At 52.0% G+C, this 25,821-nt stretch overlaps 2 protein-coding genes across 9 annotated transcripts in view; one reads left to right on the forward strand and one right to left on the reverse strand.

Annotated features, from left to right (window-relative positions):
• On the forward strand, positions 1 to 24,146 carry Pdzd7 (PDZ domain containing 7). 3 transcript variants are annotated; one of them, XM_004659249.3, is made up of 17 exons: positions 1 to 53; positions 681 to 1,076; positions 7,843 to 7,983; positions 8,201 to 8,375; positions 8,853 to 9,029; positions 9,291 to 9,438; positions 11,490 to 11,550; positions 11,916 to 12,311; positions 13,021 to 13,218; positions 14,778 to 14,828; positions 15,227 to 15,402; positions 18,713 to 18,804; positions 18,947 to 19,038; positions 19,196 to 19,267; positions 20,906 to 21,493; positions 22,558 to 22,658; positions 23,046 to 24,146. In XM_004659249.3, the coding sequence occupies exons 2-17, from the start codon at positions 851 to 853 to the stop codon at positions 23,304 to 23,306; spliced, it is 2,955 nt and encodes a 984-aa protein (XP_004659306.2). In that variant the 5' UTR covers positions 1 to 53; positions 681 to 850; the 3' UTR covers positions 23,307 to 24,146. The 3 variants fall into 3 exon arrangements, 2 of the variants coding, with proteins under 2 accessions (XP_004659306.2, XP_045003847.1); XM_045147912.1 differs by lacking the exons at positions 18,713 to 18,804; positions 18,947 to 19,038; positions 19,196 to 19,267; ... (1 more) ...; positions 22,558 to 22,658; positions 23,046 to 24,146 and adding an exon at positions 14,399 to 14,483 and having other exon boundaries at positions 12,993 to 13,218; positions 15,227 to 15,351; XR_006636819.1 differs by lacking the exons at positions 18,713 to 18,804; positions 18,947 to 19,038; positions 19,196 to 19,267; ... (1 more) ...; positions 22,558 to 22,658; positions 23,046 to 24,146 and adding an exon at positions 14,399 to 14,483 and having other exon boundaries at positions 15,227 to 15,317.
• Positions 23,972 to 25,821, reverse strand: part of Lzts2 (leucine zipper tumor suppressor 2) — an 11,285-nt gene continuing 9,435 nt past the window's right edge. For all 6 annotated transcript variants that reach the window (XM_045147920.1, XM_045147933.1, XM_045147922.1 and 3 more), the window contains one exon: positions 23,972 to 25,307. In XM_045147920.1, coding sequence (XP_045003855.1) covers positions 24,624 to 25,307 — 684 coding nt within the window. In that variant the 3' untranslated portion in view covers positions 23,972 to 24,623. The remainder of the gene's footprint in view (positions 25,308 to 25,821) is intronic.

The raw sequence follows: 25,821 nt of genomic DNA on the forward strand, positions 1-25,821 counted from the left end.
GTGCAGTGGCCCGAGCGCCCGACGCCAGCTGCAGCGGCCGCGGGCGCGAGCAGGTGAGGGGCCGAGCCTTAGGGGTGGGGGCCGGGAGGACCCGCCGGGGTGAAGCTTGCCTTCTTGGTCCCAGAGGTGCTCTGGGGAACTTGGCCGGTGGTTTCATACGGGTGGTTATGGGACCCTTTCCAGCAGATCTCGCAAACGTGCCTGGAGATCACGCAGCCGCTTTAGACCGCAGCAGCATCCTGGAGCCTGGGGACTACCCGGGGGTGGCAGGGGGGGGGGGGGGGTCGGCGAGGTTGCAGCTGTCCCAGGTCCTGAAGCCTTGCTCAGCATGTTGGCCCCTACTCGCGTACACAAGAGAGCTGTTGCAGTGTCCTGACCCCCACATCCCTTTGTGTTGCATTGCTTGAAGCCCCAGAGTCCTGCAATAATCCCACCTGTGCCATCGGAACATCAGCTGAGGAATGGGGACAGGGTAGACGACTCCGCTGAGAGTAGAAATGAAGGAGAGCTCTTGACCCGCCTGGTATAAACAGCTCCCGAAGTCTCACGTAGTGGTCCTGGTTGGAGAGGTGGGGGCTAAAGACATAGAAGGGCAGCATGCTCAAGTGGAGGGATGAAAGTTCTGGGGGAGCTAGGGCAGCACAGAACACTCTTCCCCTATCTTTGTTCTCCCTACTCAGGTCCACAGCTCACACTCCTAAGAGACAGCGCACTTGAGGGATTCGGTCCTCCTCTTTGAGAGCCCAGCCCTGCACAGAGAGCGCATGGAGCCCAGCGCACTCGTGGCCAGCCTCTGGTGGGGTAGCATGCTCCTTCCGGGCCTGTAGGGCACTGCCCTGGTCTGGCCACCATGGCACGTGGTTTCACAGTGGGCTTTGACCCACTGGGCTTAGGAGAACTTAGCTCAGGATCTCTGAGTTCTCTCTCTTCCCGAGGCCACCTGGGCAGCGACTGTGGTTCCACCGCAACGCGATACCTGCTGAGGAAGCAACAACGCCTGCTGAATGGGCCCCCCCGTGGAATTCGAGCCTCATCCCCCATGGGCAGAGTCATTCTCATCAACTCCCCCATCGAAGGTGAGTGTGCGGCCTAGCACTGGCTTGGAGGCTTGGAGGATGGGGAGGGTTTGCCTGCGGACAGGGAGCATGAAGTAGGAGGAGACTGAGGGGAATCCAAGAGATGGGAATCTTAGGGAAGGAAGGATACCTACGCACTCTTCCATCCACCCTTGCCTGTCCTCCAGCATTGACTCTTAGGGTTTCAGGACTGTAGAAGGGTCAGAGGTGGGAGATGGGGCCGTGATGGCAGAGAATGGCACATGTGTGACATATTAGGGCCCAGATGAGCAAGGCAGGGTGCTGAGCCGTTCCTCCCTCCCATGGGCTCTGCCTTCCTCCAAACCCATGTGTGTATGCCTTCAGAAGTGGGGCAAGGTGAAGAAGGGCGTCCTCCACCAACCAGCCAATTGTCAGTGCCCCAGGCTTCAGGGGCAGGGGAGGGGCCCAAAGACAGAGCCCCAAGTGTTTACAAGAGGGAGAGAGCGGTGGGGTTGAGGGCCAGAGAGGGAGCCCTAGGGCTGGGTCTCAAAGGAGAGGACAGCCTAAGCTTTGTGGGGTTGTCTGATGCTGTGTTGTTGCACACCCATTTGGTGTCCACCCCGGTTCAGTCCTGAAGGGGCCCTACAGAAATGAAGCTCCATTTTTCGCCCTCTGGAAATGTGTGGTGTGGCAGAACTTGAAGACAAAGAGACAAAGACAGCTAGTGATTGGGTGATGCCATCCCCCACAGACGTTGGAAGCCAAAAGCATGGAGCATAGTAGAGCAGGCACTTTGAAACCAGTGCTATAGTGACAGATGTGAGGCGACAAAGAGCTAGTAAGCAAGACAGGACCTTGAATATCAGGAGGGAAGTGAGGCCCTGTGGGCCTGGGCTTTCTGTAGGCAAAACCAGATAAATATCTCCAGCTCATCTCCTCTTTCTTAGCCGGCAGAGTTCCCCTGGATGGATTCCAGGCTGGACTTTTCGGGCCCTGCTTCTTTCTCTGACATAACTGGGCATTTTTGACCCCCTCCGCTGATGGCTGGGGTAGGGGTGAGCACACTGTTTAAGGAATGACCTGGAACATTCTCTCCCATCATCCACCATTGTGGGCATTACCCTTAAGAGAGGGGCAGGGCACTGCTGAGGTCCCCACTGCCCTTCTGATCAGAGGAGCAGAAATTCCCAGAGGAGACCTGGGACACTGGGGCCACAGAGGGCACTACAGTTCCACCCTTGCTGGTCCGACTGTTAAAACAACTACGCAGTACTGCACACATGTACTTACTCCTTGCCTGTCTATCATGCAAGGACTATTCACGCTGTCCCTGATAGGAACCTTCTCCAGAAGTTTCATGCTTTCTGTTCCTGGCTTATCTGAGTGCCACTATCAACCAGTATATAGTGCAGGATTGGGAGATAGCTCTCATCTGGCCCCACCTTGATGGGGCTGGGAGCTCTGATCCCAGAATCCTCCCTTCTGCCTGGGCCCAGACATCATCCATTCCAAAGCCTAGGGTCCTTACCCTATGTTCTCATCAGTACCCCGTCAGGGAACTAAAGCAGGGATATAAGGAATAAGCTCAATGACCTATCATCTCAGATAGGGGAAACCCATGAGGCCCCACTAACCCCTTATATTCAATTGGTTCTATAAAGGTGCATTTTTTTTGAGGTAGGGTCTCACTCTAGCCCAGGCTGACTGGAATTCACTATGTTCAGGATGGCCTTGAACTCACGATGATCCTCCTACTTCTGCTGTGATTAAAGGCATGTGCCACCACACCTGGCAAAAAAATGCATTTAATTCAAACCAGTCATTTCTCCTCTCCTACTTTGTTTTTATTTAATTTTTTAGTTTTTTGAATTTACTTATTTGAGGCAGAGAGAGAGAATGGATGCACCAGGGCCTCCAGCCACTGCAAATGAACTCCAGATGCATGCACCACCTTGTATACCTGGTGTATGTGGGTTCTGGGGAATCAAACCTGGGTCCTTTGGCTTTACAGGGAAGTGTGTTAACCACTAAGCAATCCCTCCAGCCCTCCTCTCCTAGATTGATCATTCATTCATTTGTCCATTTATTCTTTTCTTTTGAGGCAAGTCCAACAGACTGGCTTTTTTTTTTTTTTAATGTGAGAGGGTGAAAGTGAGAGCAAGAGTAAGAATGAGGGCTGGAGAGACGGCTTAGCGGGTAAGCATGTGAAGCCTAAGGACCCCGGTTCAAGGCTCAATTCCCTAGGACCCATGTTAGCCAGATGCACAAGGGGGCGCACATGTCTGGAGTTCGTTTGCAGTGGCTAGAAGCCCTGGCGCACCCGCTCTCCTCTCTCTCTTGCCTCTTTCTCTCTTTGTTTGTCACTCTCAAATAAATAAATAAATAAAAATAAACAACCAAAAAAGTAAGAATGAGAGAGAGAGAGAATTGGTGCACCAGAGCCTTCAGCTACTGCAGTCTCCAGACACGTGTGCCCCTTTGTGCGCATGTGCGATCTTGAGCACTTGCATTACTGTGTGTCTAGCTTATGTGGGACCTGGAGAGTAGAACATGAGTCCTTAGGCTTCATAGGTAAGCACCATAACCACTAAGCCATTTCTCCAGCACCTTTTTATTCATTTTATTTATTATTTACTTACAAGCAGAGAAAGGGGGGAGAGACAAAGAGAGAATGGGCATGTTAGGACCTCCTTCCACTGCAAATGGCGTTCCAGATGCATGTGCCACTTTGTGAATCTGGCTTTACATTGGTACTGGGGAATCGAACCCAAGCCATCAAGTTTTGCAGGCATACACTTAACCACTGAGACATCTTTCCAGATCTGTTTATTCTTTCATATATTCAGAAATGCTTGTGAATGTTCATGCCCTGTCCAATATATGAGGGATGTATTATATATTATATATATATATATATATATATATATATATATATTGGCTAAGAAGAGTTACAACGTCCCTACCGTGATTGAGCTTGCAGTCATGGAAGGAGTCTGACAGGAGACAGTAAACGTGTGACTAAGCAATAGTGACACAAGATGGAGGAATCCTGAAGGAAAATTCGAGGCGACACAATAGACATGAGAATGTTTCCAAACTTTTCGAGCTGGCCAGGACTTTTGGACTAAGAGCAAGGTTGGGGGCAGGGACGTAGCTCAGTGGTAGAACACTTGCCTGGCATGGACAAAGCCCTGAGTCTGATCTCCAGTCCCATCTACTCTCCCGCCCCCGCCCACCACAAATAAGAAGAAAGAGGGCTGGAGAAATGTGGTTAAAGTGGGTAAAGGTGCTTGCTTGCAAAGTCTGACAGCCTGGGCTTGATTTCCCAGTGTCCACGTAAAGCAAGATGCACAAAGTGGCTCATATGTCTGGAGTATGTTTGCAGTGGCAAACGGCCTTGCATGCCCATACTCACTCTTTCTGCCTTCCTCTCTCTCTTAAAAAAAAAGGAAGGGAAGAAGGAAGGGAGGGAGGAAGGAAGGAAGGAAGGAAGGAAGGAAGGAAGGAAGGAAGGGGGGAAGGAAAGAGGCTGGGCATGATGACATGTGCCTTTAATCAGCACTCAGAGGCAGAGGTAGGAGGATCACTATGAATTCAAGGCCACCCTGAGACTACATAGTGAATTCCAGGTCAACATGGGCTAAAGCAAGACCCTACCTTAGGAAAAAAAAAAAGGGCTAGAGGGATGTCTTAGTGGTTAAGGCGTTTGCCCGCAAGCCAAAGGACCCAGGTTCAATTCCCCAGGACCCACATTAGCCAGATGCACAAGGTGGCACATGCATGTGGAGTTCATTTGCAGTGGCTGGCGGCCCTGGCATGTCCATTCTCTCTCTGTGTCTCTCTCCTTTCTCTCTGTCAAATAAATAAAAATAAACTATTTTAAAGAAAACAAAAGAAAAATAAGTAAAAGAAAGGTAGATGAAAGGAGAGATAGACAAAGCAAAAGTAAAGCCAAATTCCAGTAGTAGAGACATCCAGAACTTAAGTTGTTGAGGTTTTTGAATTTTTTTTTCTTTCTTTTCCTGAAACAAGAACTCACTATGTCATTCTGGCTGGCCTGAAACTTGCTCTATAGACTACAGTGGCTTTAAACTTGTGGCAGTCCTTTTGCCTCTGCCTTCACAGCATTGAGCTATTAGGCGTGCACCACCATGCCCAGTTTGCTTTATAAAAACATATATATATTGGGCTGGGTGTGGTGGCACACACCTTTAATTCTAGCACTCTGGAGGCAGAGGTAGGAGGATCACCATGAGTTCAAGGCCACCCTGAGACTACATAGTGAATTCCAGGTCAGCCTGGGCCAGAGTGAGACCCTACCTCAAAAATAAATAAATAAATTTATTTGCGTGCATGTGTGTATGGGCATGTATAAGTGAAGCTCAGACAGCCTTGAGATGTCTTTGCTCTTTTATACTTCTTTGAAGGAGGTCTGCCATGACAACCATTGTTGTAGGCATGTTGGCATGCTGGGGTCACAGGAACACGCATTATTTGCATCCAGCTTTATGTGGGTGCTGGAGAGGGTGTCAGTTCAGGTTGGCAGGCTTTGTAGGCCAGTTCTTTAACAGCTGAACCATTTTCCCAGTCTCCCCCCACCCCGCCCCACTTTTCTTTTCTTTTATTATTATTATTTTTTTTTTTTTTTTGGTTTTTTCGAGGTAGGGTCTCACTCTGGTCCAGGCTGACCTGGAATTAACTCTGTAGTCTCAGGGTGGCCTTGAACTCATGGTGATCCTCCTACCTCTGCCTTCCGAGTGCTGGGATTAAAGGCGTGCGCCACCACACCCGGCCCCACTTTTCTTTTCTAAATTTTTATTAACAACTTCCATGATTATAAAAAATACCCCATGGTAATATCCTCCCTTCCCCCACTTTCCCCTTTGAAACTCTATTCTCCATCGTATCCCTCCCCATCTCAATCAGTCTCTCTTTTAATTTTGATGTCATGATCTTTCCCTCCTCTTATGATGGTCTTGTGTAGGTAGGCAGGCACTGTGAGGTCATGGATATCCAGGCCATTTTGTGTCTGAAAGGAGCACGTTGTAAGGAGTCCTACCTTTCCTTTGGCTCTTACATTCTTTCTGTCACCTCTTCCGCATTAGACCCTGAGCCTTGGAAGGTGTAATAGAGATATTACAGTACTGAGTACTCCGGTCACTTCTTTCCAGCACCATGATACTTTCTGAGTCATCCCAAGGCCCCTGCCATCTGAAAAGAGAAGTTTCTCTACCAAAAGTGAGAGTAGCATGAACAGTAGTAGTATGAACATTAAAAGAAGTGCTTACTGGGCAGTTTGATAAGCATAGTATATACATTTAGCCAGACAGCAGCAGACGTTACACCCCTAGGGCTCATGACTACTCCTGTTTTAAGTTTTCAGTATCAGGGATGTATTCCCTCCCATGGAGTGGGCCTCCAGTCCAATTAGAGGGCAGTTGGTTTCCACCCTGATAGACGTGCCACTATTGCACCCGTTGGCTCACTGGGCCTGGCTGGCCAAATATAAGACTTGCTGTGTCCACTGTTGAGTATCTTCACTGGTGATTTCTCTTTCTCCCATTGAATTGCATGCAAAATGGCTTCTTCCAGCTTTCTGTCAGCTGATCTACATGGAGGAGGATATCAGTTCAGTTCCAGCAGGATTTCTCAGTGGCCTTGCAGCCCAAGTATGTGGAGTCTTCAGCAATAGGGTCTTATCTATTCCTGGTGGGAAACCAAGGGCTTTGGCAATCCACCCCACTTTTTGAGATAGGATTTCACCTGTGATTCCTCTAACTCAGCCTTCCCAATGTTGGAATTTTGAATCTGGGCTATCATCACATCTAGTTTTTAGATTTAAAACAAACCAACAAGAAAATGGGGTGGGGTGGGGCTTTTCCATTTTCCAGGACCTCCTCATGCTTCCTCTTGGGCAAGAGCTTTACATTCCTTCCTTCTCCTAAATTCTATCCATAATCTCTATGATAAAATCTTTCTAAGGGCTGGAGAGATTGCTTAGTGGTTAAGCACTTGCCTGTGAAGCCTAAGGACCCAGGTTAGAGGCTTGATTCCCCAGGACCCATGTTAACCAGATGCACAAGGGCAGTGCACATGTCTGGAGTTCATTTGCAGTGGCTAGAAGCCCTGTCACGCCCACTCTCCTGTCTCTCTTTCTCTCTCTCCCCCTCTTTCTCTCTCTGTCTGTCACTCTCAAATAAATAAATTTTAAAAAATAAAATAAGGGAAGTACCATGGGATATTTTTTTATAATCATGGAAAATGTTAATAAAAATTTAAAAATAAAATAAAATCTTTCTAAATAATAAAAAAAAGAATGGTAATGCTCACCTATGATCTCACTACTTAGAATAATCTCTTTTGTAAAAGAAATAATTTATTTTTCTTTATTTATGTGAGAAAGAGAGAGAGAAAGAGACAGAGAGAGAATGGGCATGCCAGGGCTTCCAGCCACTGCAAACAATCTCCAGACACATGCGCCACCTTGTGCATCTGGCTTATGTGGGTCCTGGGGAGTTAAACCTGGGTCCTTTGGCTTTGCAGGAAAGCCCCTTAACTACTAAGCCATCTTACCAGACCTAGAATCATCTCTTAAAGTCATCCTAGGCTATATAGTCAGACCCTATCACAAAAAAAAATCAAATTCAGCCAGGCAAGGTGTGCATACCACCCCTCCATTGATGGCCCTAGTTGCCTGTGTTGGGTTATACCCAGAAACCCAGCCTTTATGGACTCCAAGTTAAAGACCCCAGGCCTTCAGTGCAAGAATCAACACGGAGGTCATGCCTACGTGGTCATCCCACAGCCAACAGTGACGAAAGTGACATCATCCACGCGGTGCGGGTGGAGAAGAGCGCCGCAGGCAGGCTGGGCTTCAGTGTTCGGGGTGGCTCCGAGCATGGCCTGGGGATCTTCGTCAGCAAGGTGGAAGAAGGGAGCAGTGCAGGTGAGAAGGGTGTCCTGGCTTTGGATGTGCCCCTGACTCAGTGGGGAATGAGATCAAAGAATGGAACTGCTGCTTCTCTGGGGGCTGGATCTGGTGGAAAGCGTGACCCACTCTTGGGATGAGTGAATCAGGGGTGCGTGTGCGTGTTCTCCTGAGCCCACTCTGAAGATCCGCTGCTCCGGAGGAAGAAGGCTGTTTCCTCCCTGCTCTTGTGCAGAGAGGGCTGGCCTGTGTGTGGGGGACAAGATCACAGAGGTGAATGGGCTGAGTCTGGAGAGCACCACCATGGGCAGTGCCGTGAAGGTCCTGACCAGCAGCAGTCGCCTGCACATGATGGTGAGGCGCATGGGCCGTGTGCCAGGCATCAAATTCTCCAAGGAAAAGACCACATGGTAAGAAGCACCTGTCCTGGCCCTAACTTCCCAGTTTCTCCCCCTCTACGCACCTGTACCTCCTCTCCCCTTTCCCCCAATAGCCCTGCTCTGGTCTCTGTCTGCTTCCCGCTGCAGCTGGGCACCCCAGATCCAGGACACCACCTCCCCAGGTGTCTTGTAAGCATCAGAAATGGGACTCTAGGTTGAGGGCTAAGCTGGTGGTAGAGCACTATGCTGAGCCTATTCCAAGCCCTGGGTACCATTCCCCAGCACCAAAAACGAAATAGAAATGAAAAATTTAGCCTTGCATGGAGCAGCCATGCCACGGTGGTGGGTTAGGACGGTTCGCCGGATCTGATGAAATCTATGTCCCACTGAAGATCTCGAGCCAGGGGAGACCCACAAATAGAACCACTCCTTTCCCAAGCAACTGTGAAGGCTGCTGAGCCAGGAAGTTAGGGAGGGGGGTGGCTGATGGCCCTTGAACTATTGTAGGGTGGATGTGGTGAACCGGCGGCTTGTGGTGGAAAAGTGCAGTTCCACACCATCGGACAGCAGCTCAGAAGATGGTGTAAGACGCATCGTCCACCTGTATACAACCTCTGATGACTTCTGCCTAGGCTTCAACATCCGAGGGGGCAAGGAATTTGGCCTGGGCATCTATGTGTCCAAGTGAGGGCAGGGGGAAAATGAGCCAGCTAAGGGGTTGGGCTAGGGCTGAGAGTGGGCCCTAGGCTTGGCCAGTCCATGAGGCTTGGCCAACTACATGTTCAAATGAGGGTCTAGGTCAGGATGGGGCCTGGGGAGGGGTGGGTGTTGTCACCAAGATGGGACCAAGGAGTGTGGCTATCTCCGTGGCTGAGTGAAGGGTGTCTAGATGGGAGGAAGAGAGGCAGGCCAGGACCTCATCTTCTGACACCTGTCTGTGTGCAGAGTGGATCATGGCGGGCTGGCTGAAGAGAATGGCATTAAAGTAGGAGACCAAGTCCTGGCGGCCAACGGTGTCAGGTTCGATGACATCAGCCATAGTCAGGCCGTAGAGGTACTGAAGGGCCAAACCCACATCATGTTGACCATCAAGGTAAGCAGGACCACGGAAGTGAGGGTGAGGCTGGAGTGGAGAAGGGACTTCCGGACCGTCTTAGTTCTTCTAACTGGGCTCTTTTTACTGCCACTGGTGCTATTTCCACAGCCACATGGAAGGGAGAGCAAGACATTGTTCTCATCCCCATTTGGGAAAAGAGGAAACTGAGGCTGAGAGAAGTACAGTATCTCATAAGCCAGCGTGTTACTCAGCTGATCAGTAGAGTGGCCCAACTCCAGCCCTGCACCCCGTATCCTAGAGCAGCGCCTCCTCTTGTGAATGGGGAAGACCTAGGGATGAAGGACTGACGGCCCCCCTCTCTCCCCGAAAGTGTGGAGTGGTAGCTGCAGCTCTGAGCAGGACCTGGACTAGGGGAATCCCCAGGACAAAGAGAGCTGGGCTGGAGCGAGGGGTTGGGTTTCCCCGGGAGGTGATGGGATCCATTATTCATGTGGCTCTCACGCCGGCCTGGGGACCAGGTCTCGCTAGCTCTGCGGTCATAGGCGATGCCTTTCTCTCCTCTAGTGTCCACCAGGACTTCTTCTTCCCCAGCATCACCCTTCTCACCCATCCAACGCCTTGCTGCCCATCCCCCTCCCGTGACTACCACCTCTCCACATTCATCCCTCCCCTGTCTGTCTTCCCTCTCAGCTTATCTCAGGCCTCCCTCTTCCCTTCTACTCGGCCACAGCTCATTCATGCAGTAGGGCGTGTGTGTGTGTGTGTGTGTGTGTGTGTGTGTGTGTGTGTGTGTGTGTTGGTTCAGGCTTTGGTCTTTGGAGACAGGGTCTCACAGTGTTGCCCAGGCAATGTTGCTCTGAACTGCCTGTGCAACCCAGGCCTCCCAGTTGGATAACATTCACGCACCGCCACACCTGGCTGTTCAGCAGTAACTTCAGCATCAGTGGGGCTAGGTGTGAGGCTGCAGCTGTGAGCAGGACAGATAAACCAGATAATGGAAATGGTGACAAGTGCTATCAAGAAATTAGCAGAAGGAAGCTGGGCGTGGTGGCGCACGCCTTTAATCCCAGCACTCAGGAGGCAGAGGCAGGAGGACTGCCGTGAGTTCGAGGCCACCCTGAGATTCCATAGTGAATTCCAGGTCAGCCTGGGCTACAACGAGACCCTACCTCAAAAAAAAAAAAACAAAAACAGGAAGAAAGAAAAAAAGAAAAGAAATTAGCAGAAGGATGGGATGGGGTGATTTAGGAAGGCCCTGAACTGGGGCAGGAGAGGACTCAGCAGAGGACTCCTGAGGGAGTGGCACTTAAAGAGGGAGAACAAGTTGGCCACATGCTGAGCCTAGGGAAGAGGGAATAAGTGGGAGGAAGAGCAAGGGCAGAGGCCCTAAGCGACAAAGAAGATTGGCATGTTTAGAAATAAAGCAGTCTGGGGCTAGAGAGATGGCTTATTAGTTAAGGCATTTGTCTGTGAAACCTAAGGACCCACATTTGATTCTCCAGTACCCACTTAAGTCAGACGCATAAGGTGGTGCATGCATCTGGAATTCATTTGCAGTGGCTGGAGGCCCTGGTGTGCCCATTCTCTCTCTCTCTCTCTGTGCCTCTTTCGTTTTCTCTCTCTCTCTAATAAAAAATAAATAAACATAAAAAATCAGCCGGGCGTGGTGGCACTGGGGAGGCAGAGGTAGGAGGATCACTGTGATTTTGAGGCCACCCTGAGACGACATAGTGAATTTCAGGTCAGCCTGGGCTAGAGTGAAACCCTACCATGAAATGGAAGGAAGGAAGGAAGGAAGGAAGGAAGGAAGGAAGGAGGGAAGGAGGGAGGGAGGGAGGGAGGGAGGGAGGGAGGGAGGGAGGGAGGGAGGGAGGGAGGGAAGGAGGGAGGGAGGGAGGGAGGGAGAAAAGGGAGGAAAGGAAGGAAGGAAGGAGGGAAGGAGGGAGGAAAGGAAGGAAGGAACGTGTGCACGCCAGTCTGGCGGTTAAGCAGGACAGACTCAGGAGTGAAGTAGAAGAAAACATTTACTCTTATCCCACCTTGCCTGCTTCTTACTGTCCCTCTCACACCTACATGTCCTCCCCCAGGAAACTGGCCGGTACCCTGCGTACAAAGAGATGGTTTCTGAGTACTGCTGGCTGGATAGACGTAAGTCCCCAAGGATAATGAAGAAGGTTTGTGGTCCAGGGATGTGGCTGGGATCTGGAAGAAGGAAAGATTGAGACCGTGATGCCCTCTGAACCTTCTCACATCCCCAAACTGTTCCCTCCAGGGCTTGCAGATTCAATTCCAAGCTCTTTTAGGCCCAGAGCCCCAGTGGATGAATAGAAGTGACTTGCTGAGGCCTCTCACATGTCCCTGGTGTAATAGCTGAGCAGCTGGTGGCTCTGACCTCCACCACTGCCTCAAGGTTCCTTCCTCCACCCTCAAGCCCAAGGGTGGTCTGGGAGCCTGGCAGGGCATCAAGGCAAACCAGGCAGGTCCCTGAGATGCCATGCCTCCCCTCCTTGCAGTGAGCAATGGGTTGCTGCAGCAGCTGTCACCAGCCTCCGAAAGTGGCTCCAGTGTCTCGTCCTATGCCTCCAGTGTCCCCTGCAGCTCGGGCTCTCTCCCCTCTGACCACATGGATGTCTGTCTTGGGCCTGAGGAATCCTGCAGCCATGGCCCAGGCTGGGGCCGGGCAGACACAGCCATACAGACTGAGCCAGATTTGGGGGGCCATGTGGAGACCTGGTGCAGTGTGCGGCCCACTGTCATCCTCAAAGACACAGCCATCCGTTCCGAGGGCACCTCTTCTGCCTGCCGCCTTGACTCTGCACTCTCACAGTCTCCCAAGACTGCTCTGTTGCTGGCCCTCAGCCGACCCCGGCCCCCCATCACACGCTCCCAGAGCCACCTGACCCTCTGGGGTACGTAAGGGATGGGTGGCTGCTACTTTCTCCATAGCTCCTGGTCTAAAACGTGCTCAAACTCCAAGGACCAACCCAAATTTCCCTTTGCCATGGGCCTTGACCAAGCAACAACTCTAGAGTATTCTCAGACCCTGCTCTGAAATCTGTTTTGTTTCTTAAATATTTTATTATTTATTTTCACATGTGGGGGGGGCACACACCAGGGTCTTTTGCCACTATAAATGAATACTAGAAATACACTTTGTGCATCTGGATTTATGTGGGTGCTAGGAAATTGAATCCACACCAGCAGGCTTTGCAAGTGTCATTACCTGAACCATCTCCAGTCCCCTGAAGTCCATTTTAAACCAAGCCGAGGTCCCAAACCTATCCTCAGTCCCAGTCCTAGTTTTGATCAATTCTGGGTCTCAAACTAAACCTAATTCCAGTCCATTTAACCTGGAGTCCCAGGCCTGCTCACACACACACACACACACACACACACACACACACACACACACACGGGTTCTTTACATACCTGTAGCTGTGTGGTGGTGGGAGGGGGAGACAGCTGGAGGAGGATCCCTCCCCCACCCACTCCTACCCTCGTCTAGCTGCAGATCATGTCTGCCCCTCTCCCTTCTCTCTGCCCTGTCCTATACCCCTGGCCCTTGTCCTTCCCTTTTGCCCACCCTCCAGCCCCCTGGGGGCTCCCTTGTGTCTGCAGAAGAGAAGAAGCAGCGGAAGAAGGAGAAGTCGGGGTCTCCTGGAGAGAAGGGGGCCCTGCAGCGCTCCAAGACACTGATGAACCTCTTCTTCAAGGGAGGGCGACAGGGGCGGCCAGCAGGGGATGGGCACAGAGAGGCCTGGACACTGGACAGCAGAGGCCCCAGCAAAGCCCGCCCTCGCCTGGACCTGGAGAAAGGTAGGTAGGTGCTGGAGTCCATGGACCACGTCCCAGTTAAAAGCACACCCTGCCTCACCACTCACCTCCACAAATAAAACAGAAAGGGTAAGATACATTTCTTCAGGCATATGGGGAATTAGTGAGCTAGCAAATGCGAGTTAGTGCTTTGTCTGACTCCCAGAAGGTGCTCAGAAAATGAGATGGCCATTGTCATCCTGCTTCATCGTCCGTTTTGCAGAAGGGGAGAGTGATTGTCACAACAACAACTAGATACTAGAAAGTATCTGAGCTGAGCTCCAAGCCCTGTGCGCTTGGTAGTGGTGGCAGTGGAAGGGCACACTTTCACTAGGGCATCTGACTTCACATCCTCCAGTCATAGCTCCACAGGCCTGACTCAGTTCTAGAACCATCCTTGAGCAAAGCCACTTCTAGATCAAGGCTCAGGCTGAAGGCCCAGCTCAGGCTATACTGGGATGGGGGCTTCCTGAGCAGCTGGGCTGGGTGAGTTAAGGCTGAGAGTTGCATGGGATGGAACCCTAACTTAAACCAGCTTCAAAGCGCCCCTCTTGGCTCAGCTGCTAATGTAAGCCCCTCTGAAGACCTGAACAGTGACATGAATGCCCCTTTATCTGTTGGTGCTCCATTCCCATGTGTTGACTTTGCTACCACACAAGCTTTGCCAACTCAAAGGCCCTTATCATTTAGCAACCCTGGGGGGAAAAGTGCTTCTTAAACAGTTCTGAACAGCAGAAGGAATGGGCAAGGACTCTCCCACTCTCCTGGGGTCATATGTCATCTAGGCAAACCACTGTGATAGCAAGACAGGGCCCGTAAGTGTGCTGTCCTTGCCTATCCTGTGCTGAGAACTGGGGTGGGTGGCTCTCCAGAGGACAAGCAGGGTATTGCTTCCAGAAAGGGTGGTGAAGGCACACACCTTTAATCTCAGCACTAGGGAAGCGGAGGTAGGAAGATCTCCATGAGTTCCAGGTCAGCCTGGGCTAGAATGAGACCCTACCTCAAACAGACAAACAAAAACCAACAACGAAAAGGGGAGTAGACATTGGGCAGGTGGAAACAACAGAGGATGAGAAGCTGGAGTTGGGTGTCCTGAGGCTTCAAGGTGATGGTCTGGGAAAGAAGGCATCTCTCTAAAGGGCTGAGCAGTCTCCTTCCTCACTCTTCTCCTTTCTTTCCGCAGCTCCCAGGGCACTGCTTTCTCGTGGTTCTTAGCCCACCTCTTTGGCTACTCCTCTCCTTCCAACCCTCTTTTTTCTCATTCAAAGGTAGGTTCCCCTCAGCTCTGTCCTTGGAGGTCTTCCCTCCATTTGTTTCCAAGTCAAATCTCTATAAGCAGTGATCACGCTGCCTCCTCTTTTGATCTGCCACCTTCACTGACCACCTGTTGCCTGTGAGTGAAGTCTTAGCTGAGCAATGTCCTTGAAGGTCCTCAGAGCCAGGATTCTTGTCCCTCCCCTGCCAACTTCCAGCCCAGAATGCTCAACTCCTGAGTCTGCCCAGCCCCTGCCTTTTAGACCAGGGGCCCGGAGCTTGTAACTGAGCCACTTTCTTCTTTACAGCAGGGGCCGTGGGGCCCGTGCAGAAGTTTGTCACCTGGAGACTGAGACGAGGTAAGTCCTGCATGCCAAGGTCTTGTACGCCTGCTGGGGGCCAGCTTAGTGGCTTTGGACTAGACTCATTTGGAACCATGCCTGCAGGAACAGATAGAGTTGCATAACGGCAACAACTTAAAGAATCGGGCTAAACTTACAAGAAGAGATAAGGGAAGCGAGTGCATTTTGAGGGATTGTGGTGGCGCTTGGAGGTTTGAGAGGACTTAGAGGCTGTACCGGGACTCCAGTGAGAACAGTGCTCCGCTGGTGGCGATTTGCTATGCAAAGCCATGCTGGGGCCCTGGGCCTCTCTCGGCTCACCTCTTTGGGGTCCACTGTCCGCAAAGGGAAGCCCCTGCCCTACCTTACCCCACCAAGTCCTGGCTCCATTGCACCTTCTTGCCTCTGCCCTGCAGACCGGGAGAGAGGCCGGGCCCTGCTCTCTGCCAGGTCTGGAAGCCCCTCCAATCAGCTGCCCAATGTAGATGAGTGGGTACAGGCCTGGGAAAGTCGTCGACCCCTCATCCAGGACCTGGCCAGGAGGCTGCTGACTGATGACGAGGTGCTGGCAATCACCCGCCACTGCTCCCGGGTAAGCCTGCAGCCCCCACAGCCCGGCCTCTCCTTCATTTAGGCTACTGTCCACTGGCCATTACCTGGGCTTGTTCCTGGGAGGCCAGTGTTCAGAGTAAAAGCAAATGTCACCCCTGTCACACACACACCACAGGAAACATAGATGACAACTAGAGCCTACTAGAACTTAAACACCCCCAGTGGTCGTATGGCGTGCGGTCAGGGACGACATGAAGGATAACGCAGGAGTACTCCTGTGGAAGTGACGTTTGACCTAAGGAGAAGAGGCAGAGTGGTGTTGAGTGGGAGGATGGAAGTGAGTCCTTGCAGGCACCTACCTGTGTCCTCTCCAAACCCCCACACTTGTCCCCAGTGTCCCCTTCTACTCCTGAGACAGTCAGCAGCAGGTATTGCCTGATGCAAGGCTGTTGACTCAAGTCCCTGTTACCCAAGTAAGCATTCATTCCCCCTCCCTCCACATCTCAGCCTCCCCAATTCCTACATGGCTCTCTATTCTCTTCCACTTCAGACCAAACCCGAGGGCTGCAGCGTGGGGTGGGAGTCAGCTTTGAAGGACTCCCCGGAGTCTGAGTGTTGGGAAGACTGTGGAGTGCGACTTATCCTTCCAGGAAGGCCAAAATGTCCTTACCTATTTCTCTGTCTTGGGGAACCCAGTAGCCTTGTGGTAGGTTCCCTGTGGACTGCTTGTATCAAGGCACACCATGGGCAAGGGGTCTCAGAAAACCACATATGGGGCTGGAGAGATGGCTTAGCAGTTAAAGCATTTGCCTTCAAAGCCTCAGAACCCAGGTTTAATTCCCCAGGACCCACATAAGCCAGATGCACATGGTAGTGCATGCATCTGGAGTTCATTTGCAGTAGCTAGAGGCCCTGGTGCACCCATTCTCTCCCTTTCTCTCTCTTTCTCTCTCCCTCTCTCTCTTTCTCCCTCTGCTTCTTTCTCTCTCAAGTAAATAAAAGTTTAAAAAGTACTTTAAAAAAAAAAGGAAACCACATGTAGATCCTTCCACCTTCATCTAGCTTAGGGTGAGTGTGTGTATTGGCATATCTGTGGGATTTATGTCCACATGCCTGCATGATTTTATGCATATAACATGTGTGTATAGCCATGTGTTGTCACAGGGAGCCTAAGAAATGGTCACTTATGCATCCTTTTACCAAGGCCTGGTTCACAGTAGATTCAATGAATGTTAAATGGGGTTACGTCAGATCTAGTGACCTGCAACTCTGAGCTCTGACCACCAGGTGGGGCGCTTTGTCCATATCTTCATTCTTCCAACACCTTTTTCCTCATCCCTCCAATGTAGGACCTCCTTTCACTGTGTCCCCGTATCACCTGCAGGCTCTACATATTGTCCACACCTGACCCAAGGCCCCAGCACATCCTGGGATGGAGCTCTGGCTTAAGGGATAGGTAAAGTTTCCTAGTGACTGGGTTGTGCAGCCCTGAGCCCCAGGCCTCCTTTCTGTTCTCCCAGAGCCATCCTTTCACAGCTACCAGGCCGGCCACCAAACTGTTTCTCTGATTGCTTTACAATTCCAAAGCCGTCTAGTGACCCCTTAGTGTACATAATAGAGTGTAAGTTTCTCTCTTTCTCTCTCTCTCTTGATTTTCAAAGTAGGGTCTCACTCTAGCTCAGGCTGACCTGGAATTAACTATGTAGTCTCAAGGTGGCCTCTCCATGGCATGGCGATCCTCCTACCTCTGCTTCCCGAGTGCAGGGAGTAAAGGCATGCGCCACCACGCCCAACTTGCTTTCTCTCATATTCAAAGCCCTTCTTAATTTGGGCTGGGAAGATGGCTCAGTGGTTAAAGGTGTTTGCTTGCTAAGCCTGTCAGCTTGGATTGGATTCCCCAGCCACATATGTAAGCAGGAGAGTGTTTGTTTGCAGTAGCAAACACACACAACTAAAGTATTTTTTAAAAATCCCTCCCTGATGTAACTCCCAGCCTTCTAACCTGAACGGTCCCATAGTCTTCCCAGGGCTACCACTTAGTACAAGTTAACTGCATGGTTTTGGAGGGCACTAATCACATATACTACAACTGTGCATAAAGGCTCGTCATGGACCCTGAGGCTACATTAAACCTCTGTTCACTGTATTGTTCTACATACTCTGGAAGCACTTCCCCCACTTCCGTGTTCTTCCCTGCATCAGTCCTGTAAGAGTTGGCGTAGCTGCCACTGCTTCTGCACAGTCCCCTCTGATCCCCCACCCTCCTCGAAATCTTTGGCTGCCGCCCTGCCATCGGTTTGTAGTGGTTCACCGTGACATGAGACTCATCTGCCCTTTATCCACACTATACGGAGCTTTTCTTGACGATCTGGGTCAGGGTCTGCATTATGGTGTCTTCACCACCCAGTCAGAGCCCGGCACTTAATGGATGGTGGGCTTGGGTTTATGGACTTAAAAGATGTGCATTAAGTATGTCTTTCTCCTGACAAAAGGAAGTGTATTGTACATGTATGTAAGTCCCTGCAACTGAGGTTAAGGGCCACACGTAGTTTATATTCATTTCCAAATAGTTAATCCCTGACTCACTCTTGACTACCAGAGCTCCCACTATCTTTGTGTCTACGCCGTAAGAGATACCGTGTGTTTCTGAAACTGTCGCCCTCTCACCACCAGGGGGCAGTGTGCTACCAAGTAGGGTGTCTCCCAGTGTTGAGTTCTCCAGAGTCCCTGGGGTGTGGCATCCCCGCTAGTGGCATCCAGGCAGTGCCAGGCAGAAGTGAACTGAATGGAGAGGCTCTCTGTAGAACTATCCTTTCCCCAAAGTCACCATTCCATCCCAAAACAAAGGGCTATGAATTGGAATTCCTCCCTACTGCGGGGGGGTGGGGTGAGGTGGGATGGGGTGGGATGGAGAAGAGTCCCATCCCTGGATAGTTTCCAACACCAGAACAAGCAAGGGCTGGTATCTCAGGTTCTAGGCTCTCATATGTCCTTATCTTTGTGGCTTTGAGCAAAGTTCTCTCTCAGGCTTACTTTCCTCGTGTGTAAACAGGAATAATGGCAGCTGTTAGAGTGGCTACTAAATAAGAGACCATCTGTGAAAGGCTTTTAAAAGGTTCCTATTCCAAAGCCATTGTTGCTGTTGCTGTTTATTGCAGTCTGCTATGATTTTTGCAGGACTTCACCTGGTCACTGAGCTAAGACCTGTGGACCCTGGGGCGGGGTGGCGGTGGTGGTGAAACTTTCCTACAGGGCTAGATAGATCCCTGGCCCCTGTATATACTGTGGACCCCCCTCATCCGGCTCTAGAGTCCTCACTGCTGCCTGACCCATGATTCTTCTATCTGCAGTATGTACATGAAGGAGGTGTGGAGGACCTGGTGCGCCCCCTGCTGGCCATCCTGGACAGGCCAGAGAAGCTGTTGCTGCTAAGAGATATCAGGTGGATAGAGGCTTCAGGAATGGACTATGGCAGGAGGCTCCCTCCCTCCACCCCCCCAAGACACCAGGAGCAACGCTCCTCCCTCAGAACACCCCCCTGGAACTGAGCCCTGCTCACCTCATATCTATTTGCTTTCCCCCAGAAGTGTGGTGGCCCCCACGGACCTGGGCCGCTTCGACAGCATGGTGATGCCTGTGGAAGTGGAGGCCTTCGAGGCCCTGAAGAGCAGGGCAGGTCAGTAGCTGGGCCAGGACTTTGGGCTCCTGAGCCCTAGGTGGGGGTGGAGTGGAGGGGAGGGAGGGTGTCAGAGGCTGCTGAGCCTATGGCAGGCCCATCTAGCTGACTGCCGAGAACGGGTAATGGCCTCTCACCTGCTCTCTCCTCTGACCAGTGCGGCCACCTGCTTTGAGACCAGCCAGGCAAGACACACCACCCAAGCGTCACCTCATCACCCCTGTGCCTGGTCAGTCAGAATCCCAGAGCCCAGGGAGGGGACAGCCTTGGGGACATTAAAGAGGGAGAATAAGCCTTCCATCTTTGCCTCCATGCAGATCATTATGACTTCAGGGGGGGGTGCTGTGTTCTGAAAGGAAAGCCCTGTCCCCTAGTTCATCGTTACCCCACCTACTTGCACCTGCACTGGTACTTCACAGGCTGACTTGGAATTCACTATGTAGCCTCAGGGTGGCCTCGAACTCAGCGATCTCCTCCTACCTCTGCCTCCTGAGTACTGGGATGAAAGGCCTGAGCCACCACACCTGTCTCATTTAAAAAGAAATTGGGGGCTGGTGAGATGGCTTAGCAGTTAAGCGCTTGTCTGAGAATTCTAAGGACCTCCATTCAAGGCTCAATTCCCCAGGACCCATGTTAGCCAGATGCACAAGGTGGCGCACGCATCCGGTGTTTGTTTGCAGTGGCTGGAGGCCCTGGTGCATCCATTCTCTTTCTCTGCCTCTTTCTCTCTTCCTGTCTGTCACTCTCAAATAAATAAATAAAAATAAACAAAAATTAAAAAAATTTTAAATTTATTTGCAAGCAGAGAGATAGAGGAGAGACAGAGAATTTGGTGCACCGGGGTCTCCAGCCACTGCAAATGGACTCCAAATGCATGTGCTGCTTTGTGCATCTGGCCTTACATGGGCCCTGGAGAATTGAACTCAGGTTATTAGGCTTTGCAAGCAAGCTCCTTAACCACTGAGCCATATCTCCAGCCCTTCACAAGGCATTTTATTTATTTATTTTAAATATATTTTTTGTGTTGTTTATTTTTTATTTATTTGAGAGCGACAGAGAAAGAGTGAGTGAGTGAGAGAGAGAAAGAATGGGCATGCCAGGTTCCATCCACTGCAAACAAACTCCAGACGTGTGCGCCCCCTTGTGCATCTGGCTAACGTGGGTCCTGGGGAATCAAGCCTCGAACCGGGGTCCTTAGGCTTCACAGGCGAGCGCTTAACCACTAAGCCATTTCTCCAGCCCCACAAGGCATTTTAATCCCATACAATTTTAAAATCTAGTTTCTTAGACATGTAAAGTAGAACTGTATTAAGTTGCAAATATTAGGTAGTATTATAATAGACCATACTTGTCCACCTTCCCTATTGGGCAATGTCCCCTTCTGGTTCGTTCTTTCTTTTTTTTTTTTTCTTTTGTGAGGTCAGGTCTCACTCTAGCCCAGGCTGACCTGGAAAGTCTCAGGGTGGCCTCGAACTCATAGCAATCCTCCTACCTCTGCCTCCCGAGTGCTGGGATTAAAGGTGTGCGCCACCACACCCAGCTCAATGTCCCCTTCTGGAGGACATACTGCAATGGACCTAAGCAATCCCAAGCCTTGTTTGTACAAACCCAGGCACCCTGCAAACAAGAGTAAGCATTAGAGTCTAGAAAGGTGCCCCAGGCTGGGAGGTCAAGAAGGGCAGGCTGGCCAGGCGTTGTGGCACACACCTTTAATCCCAGCATTCTGGAGGCAGAGGTAGGAGGATTGCTGTGAGTTCGAGGCCACCCTGAGACTACACAGTGAATTCCAGGTCAGCCTGGGCTAGAGTGAGACCCAACCTTGAAAAACCAAAACAAAGGGCAGGCTGACTTCGATTCTGTTCCCCAGACAGCCGTGGAGGCTTCTACCTGCTTCCTGTCAATGGCTGCAAGGAGGAAGAGGATGGGGAGCTGAGGGAGCAGCTGGGGGGCCTCAAGGTCTCTCTGACTGCCTCTGCCCCCCACCACCACCACAAAGGAATCCCCCCTCTACAAGATGTGCCAGTTGATGCCTTCACCCCTCACCAAAGTACATGCACATCCCCTCCCCAGCCACCCCCTGTAGCTCCCCGACCCCCAAGACCTAACTGGCTACTGGCCGAACCTCCAAGCCAAGAGGACCCTCAGCAGAACCAGAACCAGGCTTCTTTAGCTCAAAGCCGCAGCCGAAGTCGGAGTCGAGGCAAGTCCCCCGGGCGCAGGCGCTCCCCTTCCCCAGCACCTATTCCAACTGCCAGCACAGCCAATGGGCGCTACCACAAGCCTCGCAAGTCCAGGCCTGCATTGCCACGTCATGTGGATGGACAGGTAGTCAAGGTGGGGGCCAGACAAGGGCCCTTGGAGAATGGGACTGGCTGGACTGTTCAAGACACAGCCATGAAGGCCACCACTGGAGAGCTGAGGACAATCCAGCTATCCAAGATGAAGCAGTCTTTGGGTGAGTCAGACCAGACAAAGTGAAGCCAGGTAGAGTGGGCTCCTGGGTTTGGATGAGGTTGGTGGGTCCACAAAATGCATGTGGGGTACTGAGGTATATGGATTTGAGGGTTAAGACTTGAAACAAGGCTAGAGAAATGGCTTAGTGGTTAAGGCATTTGCCTGCAAAGCCAAAGGACCAAGGTTCGATTCCCCAGGACCCATGTAAGCCAGATGCACAAAGTGGGTGCATGCATCTGGAGTTCATATGCAGTGGTTGGAGGCCCTGGAATGCCCATTCTCTCTCTCTCCTTGCCTACTTCTCTCTCAAATAAATAAAGAAAAATATTTATTAAGACTTAAGGGCTGGAGAAGATGGCTTAGTGGTTATAGCATTTGCCCACAAAGCCAAAGGACCCCAGTTCAATTCCCCAGGACTCATATAAGCCAGATGCACGGGAGGAGCATGCATCTGGAGTTCATTTGTAGTGGCTGGAGGCCCTGGCGCGCCCATGCTTTCTCAAATATATATGCCAGGCGTGGTGGTGCATGCCTTTTAATCCCAGCACTCAGGAGGCAGGATTGCCATGTGTTTGAGGCCACCCTGAGACTACACAGTGAATTCCAGGTCAGCCTGAGTTAGCAGGAGGCTGGGGGGAGACTTGAAACAGGCTGGAGAGATAGCCCAGCAGTTAAAGGCACTTGCTTGCAAAGCCTAATGGCCCAGGTTCAATTCCCCAGTCCCACATAAAGGCAGATGCACAGAGTAGCAGATGCATCTGGAGTTTGTTTGCAGTGGCAAGAGGCCCTGGTACACACATTCTCTTTTGTTACAAAATAATAATAACATGCGTGGTGGGAGGCAGAGGGAGGAAGATGGCTATGAGTTCAAGGCCAGCCTGAGACTACATAGTGAATTCCAGGTCAACCTGGGCTAGAGTGAAAACACTACCTCAGAAAAAGAGAACAAAAAACCCTCTTCAGACAGCCCAGGGCTGGATTTTGGGATGAAATCTTAGGATCCTCCTGGGAGTCCGTAGTTTGGGTGGGGCTGTGCTAACACCCTGTGCTTTGGGCCCTCCCCAGGCATCAGCATCTCCGGGGGCATTGAGTCCAAGGTGCAGCCCATGGTAAAGATAGAGAAGATCTTTCCAGGGGGTGCTGCCTTCCTCAGTGGGGCACTGCAGGTGGGTGAAGTATGGTAGGGTATGGGCTGCTGCCTGCTCACCTTCCAGCAAGACATGCTCAGACCAGCTTGTGGGAGGAGGCTTGGGGGCATAGGGGTCAGGCGAGTGGAGAAGTATGCCTAGGGGAGAATCTGTCCCCTCATGCTAGCCTGGGCCTGAGGAAGGCCCATCCTATTCTACCTTGGGTCCCAAAGGACAAAGGCCCATTGTCTGAGCCCCACCCTGCCCCCAGTGGCTCCAGGCACAAAAGTCCCATTGTCCATCCCCTGCACCCAGATGGGGGAGGAGTGTCCTGGGTGGTGGAGGTGAGAGGCCACTACCTTCAGGTTGGGTGGTAGATGGGAGTGAATTGGGGATAAAGGGCTCACTATGTCACCTCCATCCCAGGCTGGCTTTGAACTAGTGGCGGTGGATGGAGAGAGCCTGGAGCAGGTGACCCACCAGCGGGCAGTGGACACTATTCGCCGGGCTTATCGAAACAAGGCTCGAGAACCCATGGAGTTTGTGGTCAGGGTCCCTGGACCTGGCCTGTTGCCTTTATTCTCTGACTCATCAGCCCTCAAGGATCAAGGCCTTCCTGCTGACCATTCTTCTGCCCACAGACCCCTTGATGCCACTCCCGCTTCCCACCCCTCCCCCTCCCCCTGAGGATGGGCTCCTTTAGCAGCGGACTCTCAGCCCAGCCCTTCAGGCAACCCAGATTAACCCCACATCTCCTCACTTAAGGGTCCCCATGACCCTTCCTACTGACCTCGGATCCTCCCAATGATCCCAAGTCCCGCTGCTGCCTCTGGGTTCCCTCCTCTGGATTCAGGCACCTCTGCTATGTCCCGCCTCCTTACTTGGAGCACCTCACTGGTGGCTCTGATAGCCCCACACTCTCATCTCCCAGCTGTCAGCAAGGCTGCGCCTCTTCAAGATAAACTGGCTGTCCAAGGACAGGGTGCTAGTGGGTAACCTGGGTCACCTGCACTCCCTGCTCCCTGACCTACTGACAGGGAGCAGACAGACTCAAGGTCTGAAGCCTGGAACTGATGGGAAATTTTCTCATGATGCCCCTGACTTCTCTAAACTTTGAGGGACAGACTGAGAGCCCTTGAAGGATCATGCATTCAACCTGTCAGTCCTAAACAATGTACAATGCAAAGGGCAGAAGGGAAAACTTTTCTAGTTCTTCAGGCACTGAGAGAATTCAAGTTGTAATCCACTAGGACTAGTCTGCTGGATTTTTCCACACACAGCTCTCCCCCAACAGAGCTTTAGGAGTAGCAGCTGCATAGCCAGTAAACAGAGGGATGTGGTTCACACAAAGCTCCCTTGCATTTGTTTATCTAACATATTTTTTTAAAAAAACAATTTTTTAAAATTTTTTTCTTTGGGTTTGTACAAGAAATTTACAGGGTGGAAAATATACACGTGAAAACGAGGCCATAAACCTGGGTGTCTGGGAGGGACTGCTTGGTCACAAACACAAATAAACAAGACATTGCTGAGTTCTTCCTTTGGTCTGACTTCAGCTCCCTTAGCCCAGGGGAGACTACAAAGCTGAGACGTGGGGACCGAACCCCAGGCTCAGCCCTGTCCCCGAACATGAGCCGGTGGGAGCAGGCACATCTGGAGCAGCTGGGGCCATCTGGCTCTCTCGGGCTGTGGGGCAGGGGGTACTGTGGAGATGGGGGAGCCCCTGGTCTTCTTAGCAGACATTTGGGGCAAATGGGCTGGTGGCGGCACAGGCTGGGGAGTGAAACGGTGGAGTGTGTACGAGCCTCTGGGTGACAGTGAACATGGACCTTTGAGGGGGTCTATCTTGCACTTTCAAGTCACAGGGCCATGGAAATTCTTGGCAAAGGCCCTGTGGCCCACCTCACAGGACAGGAGTCGTTCTGGAACATTCAGACTTAGGGGGCACACTCAGTGGCCCTGTGGCTCCTGCCCTGCCCCCACCACCCCTCTTGGAGCTGGGGCCTAGATCTCGGTGGCAGTGATCTCCTCAAGGCAGATGCAGGGGACAGGCTCGGCCAGGCCCAGGTCAGCAAGCTCGCGGGCCTCCAGCTCCAGACTGAGCTGCTGCAGCTCCTGCTCCAGCTGCCGGTTGCGCCGGTACATCTGGATGTAGTTGTGCTGCAGTTGCTTCTGGTAGCGGATCACCTGCTCCTTCTCTGCCTGCCAGGCCAGCCGCTCGCCCTCAAAGCCGTCCCGCTGTTCCTCCGCTTTCCGTCGCTCTCGCTGCAGCTCCGCGCGCAGACGCTCCACCTGGGCTCGCAGGCTGCCCCCGGCCCCAGCTGCTGCCCGCTGCACCTTAGCCTCATCGCTCTCTGCCAGGAGGAACGGGTCAGTGGTGGCAGGTGGCACGGGGGGCTCCCGGAGTCCGGCTGCCTCGGCGTCCAACTGGCCAGCCTTTTCCCGCAGCCGCTCGGACTCCTGCCGGTGTCGCTGCAGCTCCTGGGAGCAGGTCTCCAGCTCCACCTCCCGGGCGCGAGCTGCTTCTTGCAGGCCCCGAGCGCGGCCCTCACTGACCCGCAGGGCGGCCCGGGCCTCCCTCAGGGCCACTCTTAGGGCCACCAGCTCACTGCCCTTCTGTACCAGCTCTGCCTGAGACTCCTTCAGTTGCTGCTTCAGCAGGGAGATCTCGCCTGACTTCTGGCACACCTGGGGGTGGGAGGTGGTCAGGAAGGGATGGCGAGAAGGATTAACATGCTGGGCACTCAGGGAAAGGAGGTCATTTTCCCCATTTAACAGATGGAGACCCAGCTGGAGGCCAGGCATGTCTAAGGTCACACAGCTAGTAAGTGGCTCAAAGAGAACAAAGACCTAGATCCTGTTCTTTCAAACTTGGGATCCTCAAACTATCCCTAGATGCTGTGCAACCACCACCTAGCCCTAGGGACTGGGCGATGCAGGTGTTGCAGGAATAGGAGCAATCACGGTCAATGCCCGTTATGTCCAAGCAAGAGGCATCAGCCTCTTGAGTCTGAGCATAGACATCACAGGCCAGATGCCTGGGTTCAAATCTCAGCACTGCCACTGCTAGTTTGATTCTGGACTCAAGTCCTTCTAGGCCTCTGGTTCCTAACCTATAAAATAGGGAAAAATTTCCCTCCTTTTTTCCAGACACTCTCACAGAGCCCAGGCTGGACTTGAACTCACTATGTAGCACAGGAAG

This window comes from Jaculus jaculus, chromosome 1 (genome assembly GCF_020740685.1).
Source record: "Jaculus jaculus isolate mJacJac1 chromosome 1, mJacJac1.mat.Y.cur, whole genome shotgun sequence".
NCBI classification, from domain to species: Eukaryota; Metazoa; Chordata; class Mammalia; order Rodentia; family Dipodidae; genus Jaculus; species Jaculus jaculus.